The sequence below is a fragment of the Pseudochaenichthys georgianus genome, chromosome 17, assembly GCF_902827115.2.
Source record: "Pseudochaenichthys georgianus chromosome 17, fPseGeo1.2, whole genome shotgun sequence".
Classification (NCBI taxonomy): Eukaryota; Metazoa; Chordata; class Actinopteri; order Perciformes; family Channichthyidae; genus Pseudochaenichthys; species Pseudochaenichthys georgianus.
Window position 1 is genome coordinate 24741446 of NC_047519.1, and position 14762 is coordinate 24756207.

Sequence of the window (14762 nt, forward strand, 5' to 3'; positions counted from 1 at the left end):
ACTGGAGCAATATGTTCTATTATGTTTCTTCTTGCGAGCCTTTTCTAAATTAAAATGAATGTTAGGGTACTTTTCTGATGATTGCTGTTATCTGTCAAACAATGTATCACTTTATTTAAATGTTCATAAGGGACCACAGGGCTCTCACTAAAGATACAAAAACATTGTTAAGGTTATCTTTGAAAGCCATTGCAAATGGTCATTAAGTAGTGGGCATACCATAGAGTCCCAAAACTACTTCACCTGCACTTTGACCGTATCAGTTTCTTTAGCATGGATGTTTCAACACAACGTCAAACATATTTGCATTATTCCAATGATGCTCTAATGTTTCAGTTAATTGTCATTCAAAAATCAGTTAAGGCTCACTATAGTATGGAAGCCTGTTTGCGCCACAGGAAGTCATTATATTGACTTAGCTATCTCATTATATTGACTTAGCTATCTCAATATATTTACTTATCTATCTCAATATATCTACTTAGCTATCTCATTATATTTACTTAGCTATCTCATTATATTGACTTAGCCATCTCAATATATTGACTTAATTAACCATCAACTAGTTGTTAATTAACATGCATATTAGCAGTAAATTGGCTCTTTATTAGTCATTATAAAACATGTATTAATGCCTTATTCTACATGACCATATTCTACAAGTAATAAGCCATTAGTTGAGAGTTTTCCCTCAATAACCCTCTAATTAGTCCTTATTTATTGCAAGTAAGGAAGTTGTTGTTGTTGTACATGAGTTTTGGTCTTAATATGCTCTGCTCAATATGTCTAACTCAAAATGAGGTACACAAACAGATATTTCAACGTGGGCCTACTTTGTTCATGTACTGTTGAGGTTAATTCCAGTAGTTGTGTGCTATAAGGTATTTCTATCTAAGAACATGTTCCCTATTTTAAAGTGAAGTCTTGTTCATAAACAATAAGCTAGTAGTTTGACTTTAATTGACCTGAACAGGTTCCCTATTCTAAAGTCGCCTCCTCTTCACACTCACACTTTGTAAATACATTATAGCACACAACTACTGGAATTAACCTCAACAGTACATGAACAAAGTAGGCCCACGTTGAAATATCTGTTTTATTAATAAACCACTAAAGAGAGGTTCAGACACATACCAAAACATGTCAAGTTTCTCCAAAGCTGAGAACATATATGCCTGTACTTTTTAATAAAACTCATTTTTAACAGAGTTTATGTATTTGTGATCATACCGTGTGACCTGCTTGTATGTACTTACACAATAGGTGTACTGTTCTCTCTCTGTGTTGTACTGTCTCAGTGTGAACATAGATTAAACAGCCAGCCAAACTCTTTTGAGAGCCATGGGAATGAGCAGCCATGCTCCTTTATTGACTTATTTGCAGTCCACTGACATTCAAACGCAGTGAAACTATAAAAAAATAAGTAACAAGGCACTTAATGATCTCATACATGCAAGTGTAACATACACAGATTACTTGTAGAATAGGATCATGTAGAATGAGTGTCACGGTTTTAAGTTTGTGTGTCTGGTAGTGGGTGTTTTTCTGTTCTCCTTGTCATGTTTTCCTCCCTGTGTATTGTCTGGTCTTTCTCCCCGTGTTTTCCTGTCTGTCGTTAGTTTCCCTGGTGTGTCTAATTTCCTGATTGTTTTCACCTGTCATCCCTTCTGTGTCTCTGCTCATCAGCGTCAGCCCCGCCCCTGATTGTTCCCACCTGTGTCTTGTTACCCTGTGTTTAAATTCCCCTCTCTCCCAGTGTTCAGTGTCAGTTCGTTTTTGTCTCATGTCATGTTCAGGTCTATACGTTTTGTCTATGGCCTTGGTCAGGTCATCTATGCTCCTTGTCTTTTGCCTTGGTCAGGTCATCTCATCCTGAGATTAGTTAGTGACCCTTTTTTTGCTGTATTTTGGAAAATAAAGTATCCTACCAATACTTTACCTCTGTCTCCCGGGTCTTGCAATTGGGTCCTACATCCTAAGTGTCTGAGTTTGTAACAATAAGGTATTAATAAGTGTTTTATAATGACTAATAAAGAGCCAATATACTGCTAATATGCATGTTAATTAACAACTAGTTGATGGTGAATTTGTGTACCTTAATATAAAGTTGTACCACTTATATGATGAACATTGATGTCTATGTATGTCTATTTATTCTGTATTTGACATTGTTTCAATAAAAAATAAAATACAAATTATAATAAGTCATTATATTGACTTACAGGATTTCTTAATTTTTTCCTGTGGCGCAAACAGGCTTCCATACTATAGGCTAGCATAAATGCCTAATTGCTTATGTGCAAAACGTTCTTGCAGCAGCCAGTGACTTACCCCAACATGTATTGACTCTGGATAGTGTCACCAGGCTAGCTATTTCACCGTTTTCAGTATTTTTGCTAAGCTAAGCTAACCATGTCCAGTTGAATTGACAGATATGAGAGTGGTCTTCCTTCTCGTCAACCTCTAGGAGTCTAGGTGATATAGCAGAAAAGTTTACTTCCGAGAATGTAAAATAGTTTAACTGTGTCTGTTTGTATCAAGGTTAACATGTGGATACTGTAATGAACTAGCTAATTAACTACTAACGTTTGCTAACTATGAGCAAATGACAAGTGCTGCTTGGCAAACAGCTAATCAAAATCGTAAAGGGGCATTTGTTACTCAAAAACATGTAGGCCTACCTTATGAAATGTGTGTTTTTAGAGAAAGCCTATAGGCTACTTATATGAGGTAGGCCTATTCTATTTGTCTTAGTTGTTTCCTAAATAGCCTACTACAGGGATGTAAAACTGTGTGTAAGAAGTATCCATAAAACCAAACATAAAATCATAGATTAAATAGACCATTTTGCTTTCAGGTAAATGGTTAGGAGAGTGAAGCCCTTTAATCTGTAATTTATTAATCATTAAACATTATTACATTATTCATACTGGTGAACAAGGACCACTTCTACAGAGGGACGTTCACAACATACATATTACATTATTATATACAGTGCAGTGCATTACAGTGGATCGTTATATGTGTATTAACGGGATGAAGGGATCGGGAGACTGGGAAGGAGAGAGGGTTTGAGGAAAGGGTACAGGAGTGTTTGAAGGGAGTGGGAGTTGTGATATTAAGTTGTATTGTATTACTTTTTTTTTTTCAACCACAGTACAGTTTGTTCTATAAAAGTTAAACCCATAGAGAGATAGAGTGCCACATTTTCACAGCTACTGTAAGGTGAACCTACTGAAAGTTGACTCTTGTGGGAATATCAAGTGAGATACATTTTGTCATGAGATGCTATAGAGAGATGCTATAAAACATTCTAAGATAGTCAACCTCCTTCCAGAGTGTGGAGACCCTGGATGGCAGGCCAAAGGTCAAAGATCAGATCAACGTGCATGCGTGCTGCAGACATTCAAATGTGTTCGGCCATTGAGAGTGGCCGACCCCCCACTATTTCTTCCTCTGTGTTCAGGCATCATTTTCGGTGATTTCCCTTTTTATATATAAAAAATACAAAACATAACAGCGAAAAGAATTCCGTTGGTTGTCCCGTTTTTCATTTTTCCAAAACTGTTTTTGTTCGTTTTTTATTTCCTCATTTGGTTGGGCTTTTTTTTTTTTTCTTTTCTCCTCCAGTCACTTACATATTGACAAAGTATACAATATTTTACAACTGAACAAGACTGAAAGATAACATTTGATTTGTCCAATCAGATACAAGGCCCGCATCCTATATCCAATTAGAGAAGTCAACTGGAAACTAACCAGTAGTAAGCAACACAACAAGCCTATGGTGTGAAGGGAGCTGTCCGATTTCAGCTCTGCATTAACAAGAGCACCCGCCCTCGGGGACAGAGGGCTCTGCCGGTTTGTCCAGCTTGATGTCAATCACTGGGAAGAAAGGAGTTAAGGAAAGTCAGGGGATAGGTGAGAGAAATGTCAAATATTATTGATGGGAGATGCTTTAAATTAGTGCCTAAAATGTGCTTCAATTGCATATGTTCCTAAACCATTATGAATGTATGTTGCTTCTCCTTGACATGTTTATTCTGTACATACAAAAGGCTTTATAGAGCTTTTGTTTTGCATAATACTCCTCATGTATGTACATTCTCTGCATAGTATGTACTGAATATTTGATCGGCTGTAATAAAAAAGGAAAAAACTAGTTATAGAGCTTTGAATGATCAGATTACAGGAATTGAATGAAGTAGTCCCATGTATAATGTTTCCATTAATAATTTACATGTATTGATAAGTATCTCTTTTCAATTACTCCCTTATCCATCCTCCATCACATATCCTCAATGTGTGTCACTTCCCAGACGACCACTATGTGGTGCTGTTCCTGTGCATCCACACTACTTTCTTGGCTCTATGCATTTCCTCAATTAGGCAAAAAAGCTTTAATGGCTGATGCCTCAGTAGACAGTAGGCTGGGCGGTCTGTTTGTACTAGTGCCAACAACCTCTAAGAGATTAGCTGTGGCTGTGTAGCTCTTGGCACAGCAATTCACAGCGGCTATAAAGGATACTGCCTTCAGGATTTGCATCGTCCAAACTTTCCATTCCAGGTAGGGCTGCTGCAACACGACGAAACAGCTATGAGGAGAGAAAAGGAGGAGAGGAGGGAGGGTTAGGGATTCAAAAAGAAGATGAACATAGAGGGCAAAGTAAACGGAGAGAGCATTGAAGAGATAGCAAGAGTAGGGTTACATTTATCCTTTATGAACTCCAGCCTTTTTGTGAAGATATAATTAGTTTTACATATAGAATGAATCATTTAATCTTTTTATCAAGTCTTAAGTAACATTCCAGCTCTGTTTTGTAGAGGTTGCAATATGTATAGGCTAACTGTCTTTTTCCTTTGTTTGCTACGTTTGCACCGCACCCACTATTATCGTATGTGCACACCATCCACGCTATAGTTAAGACTTTTTTACATATGTACATCTTTCTTTATCTACTCAAGTTGGTATCTGAATCGCCTTGGATAGACAAAGGAGTGGCAGAAAAAGCTTGGTCAAAATGCTGAGAAATATGGTGAAACTGCGGGGTTCACCTGTTTGACATTGCAGCCTGTCTTGGCACTGGTCTCGATGAACATGACGTTCAACTCTTTGGCTCTCTGCTCTCCTTCCTCGATCATGATTTGCCTGCAAGAAAATCAGGCCAGGCTCAGCAACATGACATCGAAGCATAATTTATTCAGTACTGACATGTTGACTTTTACGACTTGCTTTCTGCTCAGTAAACAAAATATCCTCCTGTCAAAGACTACATTAGCTAAATGTTGTACTTGACATACTCACCTCTTCTCTTCCAGATCTGTTTTGTTGCCGACTAACATGATGATGACGTCACTTCCTCTCTCTGTCCGGACGTCATCGATCCATTTGCAGGTCTGCTGGAACGAGTTCACATCTGCATAGACAAGACTCTTCGTTCAAATCCAGTCTTTTTTTGTGTTGTTATGTTAGAATCCCATGGAAAAATAGTGCTTCTTTGCTGGGTTTTTATGTTTTTCAGACAGATCAACACATACAAGACAATGCATACGTGCTCATAAGTAAATTACCACTCACTTGTAATGTCATAAACGACTACAGCTACAGTAGAGTCTCTAATGTAGCTCGGGATGAGACTCCTGAAACGCTCCTGCCCAGCAGTATCCCACAGCTGCAGCCTTACCTGCATTTACACCATAGACAAACACACACACACACACACACACACACACACACACACACACACACACACACACACACACACACACACGCACACACACACACACACACACACACTTCAGTAGCTGTTTCAACATCATACTACACATAGACTACCCAGGCCTTAGTATAAGTACACATCCAAAGTGATAAGCCAGTATCAGCTCCCGTGCAGGCTTACAGAGCTTTATATCCTGACAAAAAATATATTATTAATACAAGCTAAATGGATGATCCATGCAGGAAAGGACTTTGACTTCTTAGGGCTAGAAGAGCAAAGACTATTAATAGCAGAAATAAGCTAAGTATAATCGTGTTAGTCTGTGAAGTGAGAAGTTATTAAGGAAATTAAATCAGAGATTAGTGAAACCAGAGTGGAAATTGGGAAATGTCTTGCTCAGGAGGTTTGCTGGCTTAAAACGACACTAGTTATAAAACATGAATTCATCTTTACATGTTTACATGAATTTTAAATGATATTAAAAGCTTCCTACTGTTCGGTCTTCCAGGTACATTGTCTTAGATAGGAAGTCTATTCCAATGGTAGCCTGCGGTGGAGAAAGAACAAAGGAGGGCAAAAAAGATCATCAGTATTACACAGACTTTAAAAGCTAAATGTCTCCCTGCACTATCAGTTGTTCAAAGCAGATTGACTGTTGTTTAGATGAAGGAAAACACAAGAAGAACAGCAAATAAGCCTTGAAATTGAATCAGACTGAAAAACTAATATAATTTGTATTACCCTCAGGGCTCAATCATTCAGACTTGTTATGTAGCGAACTCCTAAGAAAGGCAGAGACAGAATAATCTGTTTTCTCTTTTTAATAACAGTCTATTATTGCATAGCATTTCCTTTTGATAACTGCAGTGCAAATTACATTATTTTATAAAAACCCTGATTTGGAATTTGCACATCAGACTTGACATTATTCTGTTAGTCTGCCCATTTGACCAAAAAGAGCTTAATATAATTGAAAGCTTTATTTAATAACTTATAACTAGTGTTATTCTAATCTATCATCAGAAGACTATTGTCTAGAGAAATATGGCAAGGAGTCCTTGGTAACTTCTTCAGTGCAGTATTATGCATTATCTTCTTTTTTGTGAGGCTGGCCCGAGTCTTACCTGATACGTGTTGTCGAAACTGTCATACATGAATCTAGTAATGAGAGATGTTTTCCCCACTGGAATAGAAACAGAAGTATATTTTTAGTTATGTGTTATTTCAGATAATAAACAGTAATATGGGTTTCTAATGAAAACACAATTTCCTGAGTAAATTGAACATAACGATATGACAGTTGGTGTGTTCAGGAAGTGACAGAAAGATATTAAAAGATGTGCAATAGCATTCAATCACTGTCATTGTAACCTTCACTTTTAAAAGAAAGAATATATTTCATTTCTATTTCAAAATAAGAATATTACATGAAAAGTAAAAATCTGCCATTTCAGTGTCTACAATATATCCACAATGCATATTATATGGAGTTAAGTTGGCTAAGATCTGTGATAATAACCTAATTTTAAGTAACCTCCCTTTCATGACAACACAATGCATTTCATTGTAATGTTAGTAGACCAAAGAAATGACTACATTGTCTGTTCTAAAGAGAAGAAGTAAGAAATAAATGTGCTAAAACTAACATCAGTATCTATAGATCATTTTTTTAATTATTCCATTCATCATAGTCAATGCCTTTTAAATGTCGACCATGGTGACTAATTCAAATGTTATGTTTTGTCGCATCAACACTGAGAAGTTTAAAGTGATACAAAACATAGATTAGCAGGCAATCCTCACCTTAAAGAGGCTAACCCCTCACATTACATTTTTACTCAATCTATTAATTTAAAGGAATTGTTGATTACCAAATTAATTTATATTTTGTATTATTGTATGATGTTTTATGTTTTGTTTTGTATGTACTTTCAAATGTTGTATGTTTTTATAATGGCCCATATGCTGTGGTATGTGGCCTTAGTCCAACCTATATATCTAATTGTCCCTATAAATATAACATTATAGATTAGATATTGAAAAAAATAGTTGCAGATTTATTTTCTGCTAACCACCTGATTGATTGATGGGCTAATGACTCAGCTCTATTTTCTTTTATGGTGATCACGAACATTTGTATGAAAGAAAAACGAGGAAAACATCAGTTGTTTCTAATAATTATCACAAAAAAATGCACAAGGCCCTCCTAAAGCAGACGGATGTGTGGCAGTGTTAGTCATGGTGACTCCTCAGAGGATCAAGGTGAGCCGGATCTTATTTACATCCCATTTTACCACCATCTTTAGCACCATTTTACTTCACATCTACAACGTGACTGAGCAGTGGACTTCTGCAGCAGGCCCCAGGCCCTCATGCAGAGCCTCTCAGGGCAGACAGCTGTGCTTTTGAATCCAGAGATGGGCAGTGGCCACACCAGGCCTTGATACAGCACCCGTGGACAGCAACATTGCAGCGCAGGCCACACAAACACACACACACACACACACACACACACACACACACACACACACACACACACACACACACACACACACACACACACACACACACACACATACACACACACACACACACACACACACACACACACACACACACACACACACACACACACACACACACACACACACAGGGAGGCTCGAAGTCGACACACAGCCTCCTCATAGACATGCAGCACACACACACCAGTCAAGCTGTTGTCATATTAAGCCTATTTATGTGTTTTCTACAGCTGTATTGTATGGGATGTTTGTTCCTTTGCTACCACTCTGGATGTCTGCTGTCTGAACACGTATTCAGGCAGATTTACAGCGCTAAACCATTATCGATCTCCCGAATTTGTGCCATCACATTAAATAACACACAGTCATCCCCACCCTAAAAAAAGATGGCTTATTGAAACCATAGAAATAATGCTGTGGCGCTGTCAAGCTCGTTTATATTTTATTATGTGTGGGAGCGAACCGGAGACTGCGAGCTTTAGAGATGCTACAGACATCGCCAGCCTAGGGTGTGTCCCGAACTGACACATGAGGGACTGTTTATTATCTTTTCCAAATGAAATAAATACCCCAGAGGAAGAGGAAATTATTACACACTGTCATGTAATGGATTAAACAATTGTTCTCGTTAGAAATAAGCGATGTGAGGGAATTATAGCTGTTATCTGAAAACAGGCTGAGCATTTTGTCGGTCACTGCAGTACATCAAAACATCTGAATTCATATCGCCTGCTAGGATGCGAATTATGACAATTTGCGCCAACTAAACAATCATTAGGGATATTCAGTACAATGAGCAGTGAGTGGTCATGATAGTTATAGCAAATCCAAGGGTGACATTTACATGCAGGCGGTTTTTTTTCTACTTCTTCGGGTAATCAGATTTTCTACAGTCACATATTGTGCCCAAGGGTCCATGGGCGTGAAATTACACAAAGCCGGCCACATCTTTCAGATTCAGCTGAAACTTTGTAAATCAACAAGGATAACATACATGGCCTTCTACATATACGCATGTTAAGCAATAGATGGGAAGACAACACCGAAACCTCCCAAAAGATCTGACTCACCGCTCTGCTCGCCCAAAAATACGAGTTTAAATTTCCTCAGGGGGTTCCCCAAATCTCCTCCAGCTGACATGGTGGCAGATAAAGAGCTCAACTTGGATTATTTGATATGTTCTTATTGTTCGGCGTCTCCTTCGTTGTGGGTGCGCAGGGGGATCCTCCTCTCCTCTCAGAATGATGGGAATGCAGCTCAGCATCCTCCTGTCAATCTGCAGAGCTACTGCGCCTGCGCGACCTCACCTATTTTAATTCGTCACCTTTCTATAGGAAATCGAACGAAACTGTTTTTAGTGTAGTATTATTTAAGATAATAACAACGTGCACGACTGTGAAACATAAGTAAATAAATGTTTGGTCGATTACAGAACAAATGTCAATGGTTTATTTTCAGTTATTGTAATTTGTTTAGTCATTGTACGTTTTTTTAAGTTAATGATAGGGTTAGGGTTCAACCTATTTCTAAGACGAATATTATACTTTTAACTTTACTATAACATTTTTTGATTTACAAATTAAAACATTTGTGATCAAATGTTTCATAATTGTATGCTTTTTGAAAGATGAAAACAAACAAGCTGAAAATTGCAATGTGAGTTTATGCATTAATGACAATAATCCATAAATATAGTACAGCAATACAAACATGTAATTACATATATTGGAGTCATTTTATATCACTGTTTTGCTACTTTTACTTAAAATATTTGAATATAGGGTGCTTACTCATTCTATAAATTATCTGAGATCTTAACGAAGTCATTGAATTGTATGATGTTTACCGTGGTCCTGCTGTCAGAATACACACATTAGATATCAAATTAAATGAATAGGATTTAGTGTTTGTTTTCAGTAAATAGATGTTGAATTCAATGCCTTTCTTGGAGGCCTTGTCAATCATTTGGATATAAACAAATAATAACTGTAATCATCAACTCAGTTTGCAGTAATAATGCATCGATAAGGCATTCTCAACAACGTTTTATTCAGCTTTTGTAAACACACCAACATGTCATTATTTTGTGCAAAATTATCAAATGGAACCTTAATACTAATGTGCAAATTCAAACAGCTCAGCCTCCTTCTCCTTCCAGAAAGCAAAGCTACGGTCAATATATTTACAAATGTCTTGGTTGTTGAAACAAGAGAAGTTGGAGTCCCTGCCGCACTCATCTGCAGCCACAGTTTGAACCACAACTTTGGGTAGGAGTCTGGTATCTGCCAATAAGGATGATGATGGGCAGTGGCACGGTCTGGAGTCCCCAAAGAAGCGAACTTTGATGTCCTCGAAGCCGTCGCTCCACTGTCGACTCCCTGACTGGATTTCCTGGAGAACGGCCTTGTGGAAGTCCTTCACCATCTCCCACGAGAAACTGCCGACATGGTCAAAGACTTCGAAGCAGAGTAGATGCCTCATCTTCCTCTCCTCGGGCAGAAGCTCTTGTTCCAAAATGTGGAAGTATCCCACCATGAAGAGGTCAAGGGTCAAGCTGTCGTGGGTCACTGCAACACCGTCCACGTCTGGCAGAAATTGCTCTGGGGAGAATATTACTCGAGAGCAGTTTGAGGAGGACACACAGGACTTTTTTTTTTCTTTGAGTCCTAGTTTACTTCTCCAGCAGTGAAGCACCTTGTCTACAGCACGTCGTTGTTGGCAGAATTGAAACATGGAGGTGATTTTCTGTTGGGGCAAAGCGTCTGTCACTCTCTCTGGCAGTGCTTCCTGTCCCTGTCTCTGCCTCGCTGCTCTCACTGAAATAGCATATGCAGATTTCTTCCAGTGGCTCAGGAACAGCACCACGATACGTTCTTTCCTTAGGCTGGTAGTCTCCATCACAGGTTTCATTGTTTTGGGAGGATCGCAGTGACTATTCAGGTTGTTTACTTCTGGAGCTCCAAACATTACCTGTCCTCCTTTCATAACCCCAGCAAAGGGATAAATGCTGCCAATCTGACCCTCAAAGTTGGATCTTAGGTTTCTGACCGACACCCCGGACTGTTGGATCTCCCTCACCACTCTCTCCCTCCGAGCTCGGCTGTAGCTGTTGGATTCCAGTCGATGGCTGAAAGTAGATGCCATTCCTATGTGAGGAATCCTAGGACCACTGGAGGTCTCATCATGTGCAGGCACTACCTCTTGCTCGTGTTGCACCAATCCCTGGTCCAATTCAATTCCTAAACTGTTGCTAACCCCCTGCAAACCCTTCATCTCTCCCATTATTCCATTCATTACGCTCCTCTCACCCCCTTCTTCTGTCGTTTGCGTCAGGTTGGCCACCAGCAACGACATACTCTTAACAATCTCTGAGACACGACTGCACCACATTGGCAAAGTAGGGTGCATTTTCCCCTCAGTGTCCATCTTTTGTAGGACCTCTTTGTTGAGGGAGATGTTCAAGATGGAATCAGGTAAAATGGACCGCAGCTCCTCGGTGAGCCTGGTCAGCTCCAGCTCGTAAGCCTGGCAGCGTTTCTGCAGTGAAACAGTCTCAATTTGTTGCTGCAGGTACACCAGATCATCCTCTGTTAGGAGCTCTCCAAAGGGCCCCAAGACGGCGTTGTGGGTTTGGGAGTACTTCCAGCCGTCCACTGGTGTGTAGCCATTAGTCATGTCCTGTTAGGGGAACGAATAGATGTTCAGAATAATGTTGAGTGATAGGATTCTAGCTGATATTTGGTCTACAAGCCTACTCTACATGCTCTTTATTTGTTCCCCTTGTTCATGTCTTTTAAAGCTCAATTATCACCCTGGTGTGTCCAACCCTAGAGGTATACCTCCTCTTTCACTCTCCCAGATGTTTCTTAAATCTTTTCTCCAATAGCTATGGGGTTTCTTAGGAGTTTTTCAGGATCCACTGCGATGACTCAGGACATATGCTGTACACACTGTGATTCACCCTGAGACAAATGTTTAATTTGTTATGTGGCTATATTTGTATTGATTGATTGATTTTTGTATTGATTGATTTATTCATTTACTGGTTTATTGATGTATTGATTGATTGATTGATTGATCCAACTACTCCCTACCTCTTTTAATTGCATTATTACATTACATGTCACTTGTTAGACGCTTTTATCCAAAGCGACTTACATACTCAATACTGTGGGCAATCCCAACAGGAGCAATTTGGGGTGAAGTGTCTTGCCCAGGGACACAACGACATGCTGACTGCAGTGGGGTTTGAACCTGTGCTCCCCTGATCCGAACACCAACACACAATCCGCTGCACTACACGCCTCCCTTTTAATCTTACCAAATAGGATTGGGTATGCAGATGCAGACATATCCAATAACATACATCGACCACAGATTTTACTGAGTTAACACTAAAGTAAACATACCTGTCTCCTCTGCTCCTCCTCGTCCTGCAGCCTGACCTGCAGCTGCCGCACCATCACCTGTCGTTTCCACTCCGCGATGGGCCGGCCGGCTTCATCGTGAGTCGGCACCAGGGAGTCAATGTCAGCCAGGATCACATCAGCGTTCAGTACCTCCTCCAACAGTTCATGACTATTACACTGCACAACCATCTGAGACAGTAGGTGCCAGTGTTAAAGGTTTGTGAAATAACATAAATAATAACAAGTATTTTTTCTGATGTTCTTTCATTTTTTGTATACCATGTGTCAAAACTAAAACATTATTAATGTAACACCCATTGTACATCCACACAGTTATTATTACTTACTAGTTTTGATACAGTGTTGTCATTTTGAATACGAGGCCTAATTAAATATGTTCCCATCCCTCCCCTAGCTATAATTGGACACCAGTGATTGTCCAATTTAGTCTCAGATAATATAGGGTTTTGTCATGTAATCTAATGTACATTACCCTGTTAATCATTCCTATTGATCCTGAAGGCAGCCATCTTTTATGTTGTTATGCACAAAGTACTGTTTATCTTGAAGGTTGTTATCACCGTTTGTCCAGTGAAGATGGCAGCATTCTTCAGAGACTTAATGGACTTCATGTGGGACATCAGGGTGAGATCCCTGTCTGGAGGCTTCAGGTAGCTGAACGATGTCACCACTGTAACATAACAAAGGCTAAATGTCAACAATTGTATCTTAAAATGAATCAATATTATTATTTGTGTATGTGTAATTTATGGTGGTTGTGTCAGTTTAATGTCATTTTATATAACGTAATAGTCCCTGTTAATCACCTGAGGAGGCCATCTGCACATTCTGCATGGTGTCTGAGTGGTATTTCTTTGAAGGGGCGGCAGGGGTCACAGAGGGTGAGGTCCCAGGAAGTGGTGAAGGGTTGCGAGGCAGGGGGAGCACCTCTTTCATTGGCTGCTGGGGACACACACAGCCGGGGTGATCCATCATTGAAGGGACAGTTCTGCTTAGTGGAACACTTCAAATGCCTTTCTCTAGGAATTATTTTCACTTTTGGTTACATTGGTAATTACCGTTTACAGTATAGGGAGGTGTTGAATGAGATTGTGAATATTACAAGGTTTGCTGATATTCTTTATAAAATAATGATGTTGGATAAGATAAGATGTACTTTATTGATCCCAATTTGGAAATGTTTTGATAGCTGATAATATTTTGGGTGTGGGCACTGCAAGCAGATTATTTAGATGTTCTCAAATGCATTAGTTCTCATTAATGTCCTCCTTGCTCCCCTTGGGATGCTGAATACATTTTGACCTGTCATAGCAAAAAAAGCAGGTCATATTATTAACAGCACCTTTGAAGGAATTAGTGATTCTATTAGTTTGCCAGGTTATATTCTCCTACTGTAATTGTCTATCGCTGCACTGATGATTGTTCACCTTGCTGTTCTCCATGTTGGCTCTGCTCAGTCACAGTCTGGTCTTCTGGAAGCAACAGGAACTCCTCTTTCTGAAAATGACATTAAGAATAACAACATGTGACAAAAACTAGATCAAATGAGCAAAAGAGGACCCCTTCTGGAGAGAAATGCGACACAGAGTATCACACAGCAGTGAGTAAATAAACGATTTCAAAGTAATCTTCAAAGAGACCTCCTTGATACCACATGGTCAATATAACAAACTCAGGCCGCAGCTTGTAGTACTTGGATAAAAAACAAGATGTGGTGAAACAGGAGCCCCGTCAGCATCAGTAGCGTAGCCCGCACAGAGTGCAGGAGAAAGTGTTCTTAGAGTTATGAGAGACATGATATCCTGCTTCAGGTAACCTTCCTGATTTCTCACAGGCTCCATGCCATTCTAAAGCATAAATACTACACAGACAATTAGATGTTGGTCCTAATTAGATGTATATGCAAGAAGTTAGATTAGAAGCTTTGTGAACAACTAACATAATTAGAGTTTTAAAAGATAACTGAAGCACTCCTTTGTGCATCAGTCAATCCTCACAGTAAATACAGAGCTAAATCCCAGATCAAATGCACGCTGAAGGCTCTTTGAGCATGTTTTCTCTCACTGATTGTGCTGTTATGTTAAATGTTT

The 14762-nt window shown here is 39.3% G+C and overlaps 2 protein-coding genes across 2 annotated transcripts; both read right to left on the reverse strand.

Annotated features, from left to right (window-relative positions):
* Positions 1–2860: 2860 nt before the first annotated feature.
* LOC117461835 (ras-related protein Rab-6B-like) lies at positions 2861–9505 on the reverse strand. The gene is made up of 8 exons (XM_034103800.2): positions 9313–9505; positions 6845–6903; positions 6214–6267; positions 5579–5684; positions 5306–5417; positions 5056–5149; positions 4529–4595; positions 2861–3885 (listed from the first exon to the last, which is right to left on the reverse strand). The coding sequence occupies exons 1-8, from the start codon at positions 9380–9382 to the stop codon at positions 3821–3823; spliced, it is 627 nt and encodes a 208-aa protein (XP_033959691.1). The 5' UTR covers positions 9383–9505; the 3' UTR covers positions 2861–3820.
* Positions 9506–10357: 852 nt separating this feature from the next.
* On the reverse strand, positions 10358–13644 carry LOC117462586 (espin-like protein). Its single transcript, XM_034104862.1, has 5 exons — positions 13479–13644; positions 13233–13342; positions 12652–12840; positions 11509–11920; positions 10358–11388 (listed from the first exon to the last, which is right to left on the reverse strand). The coding sequence occupies exons 1-5, from the start codon at positions 13642–13644 to the stop codon at positions 10358–10360; spliced, it is 1908 nt and encodes a 635-aa protein (XP_033960753.1).
* Positions 13645–14762: the final 1118 nt, after the last annotated feature.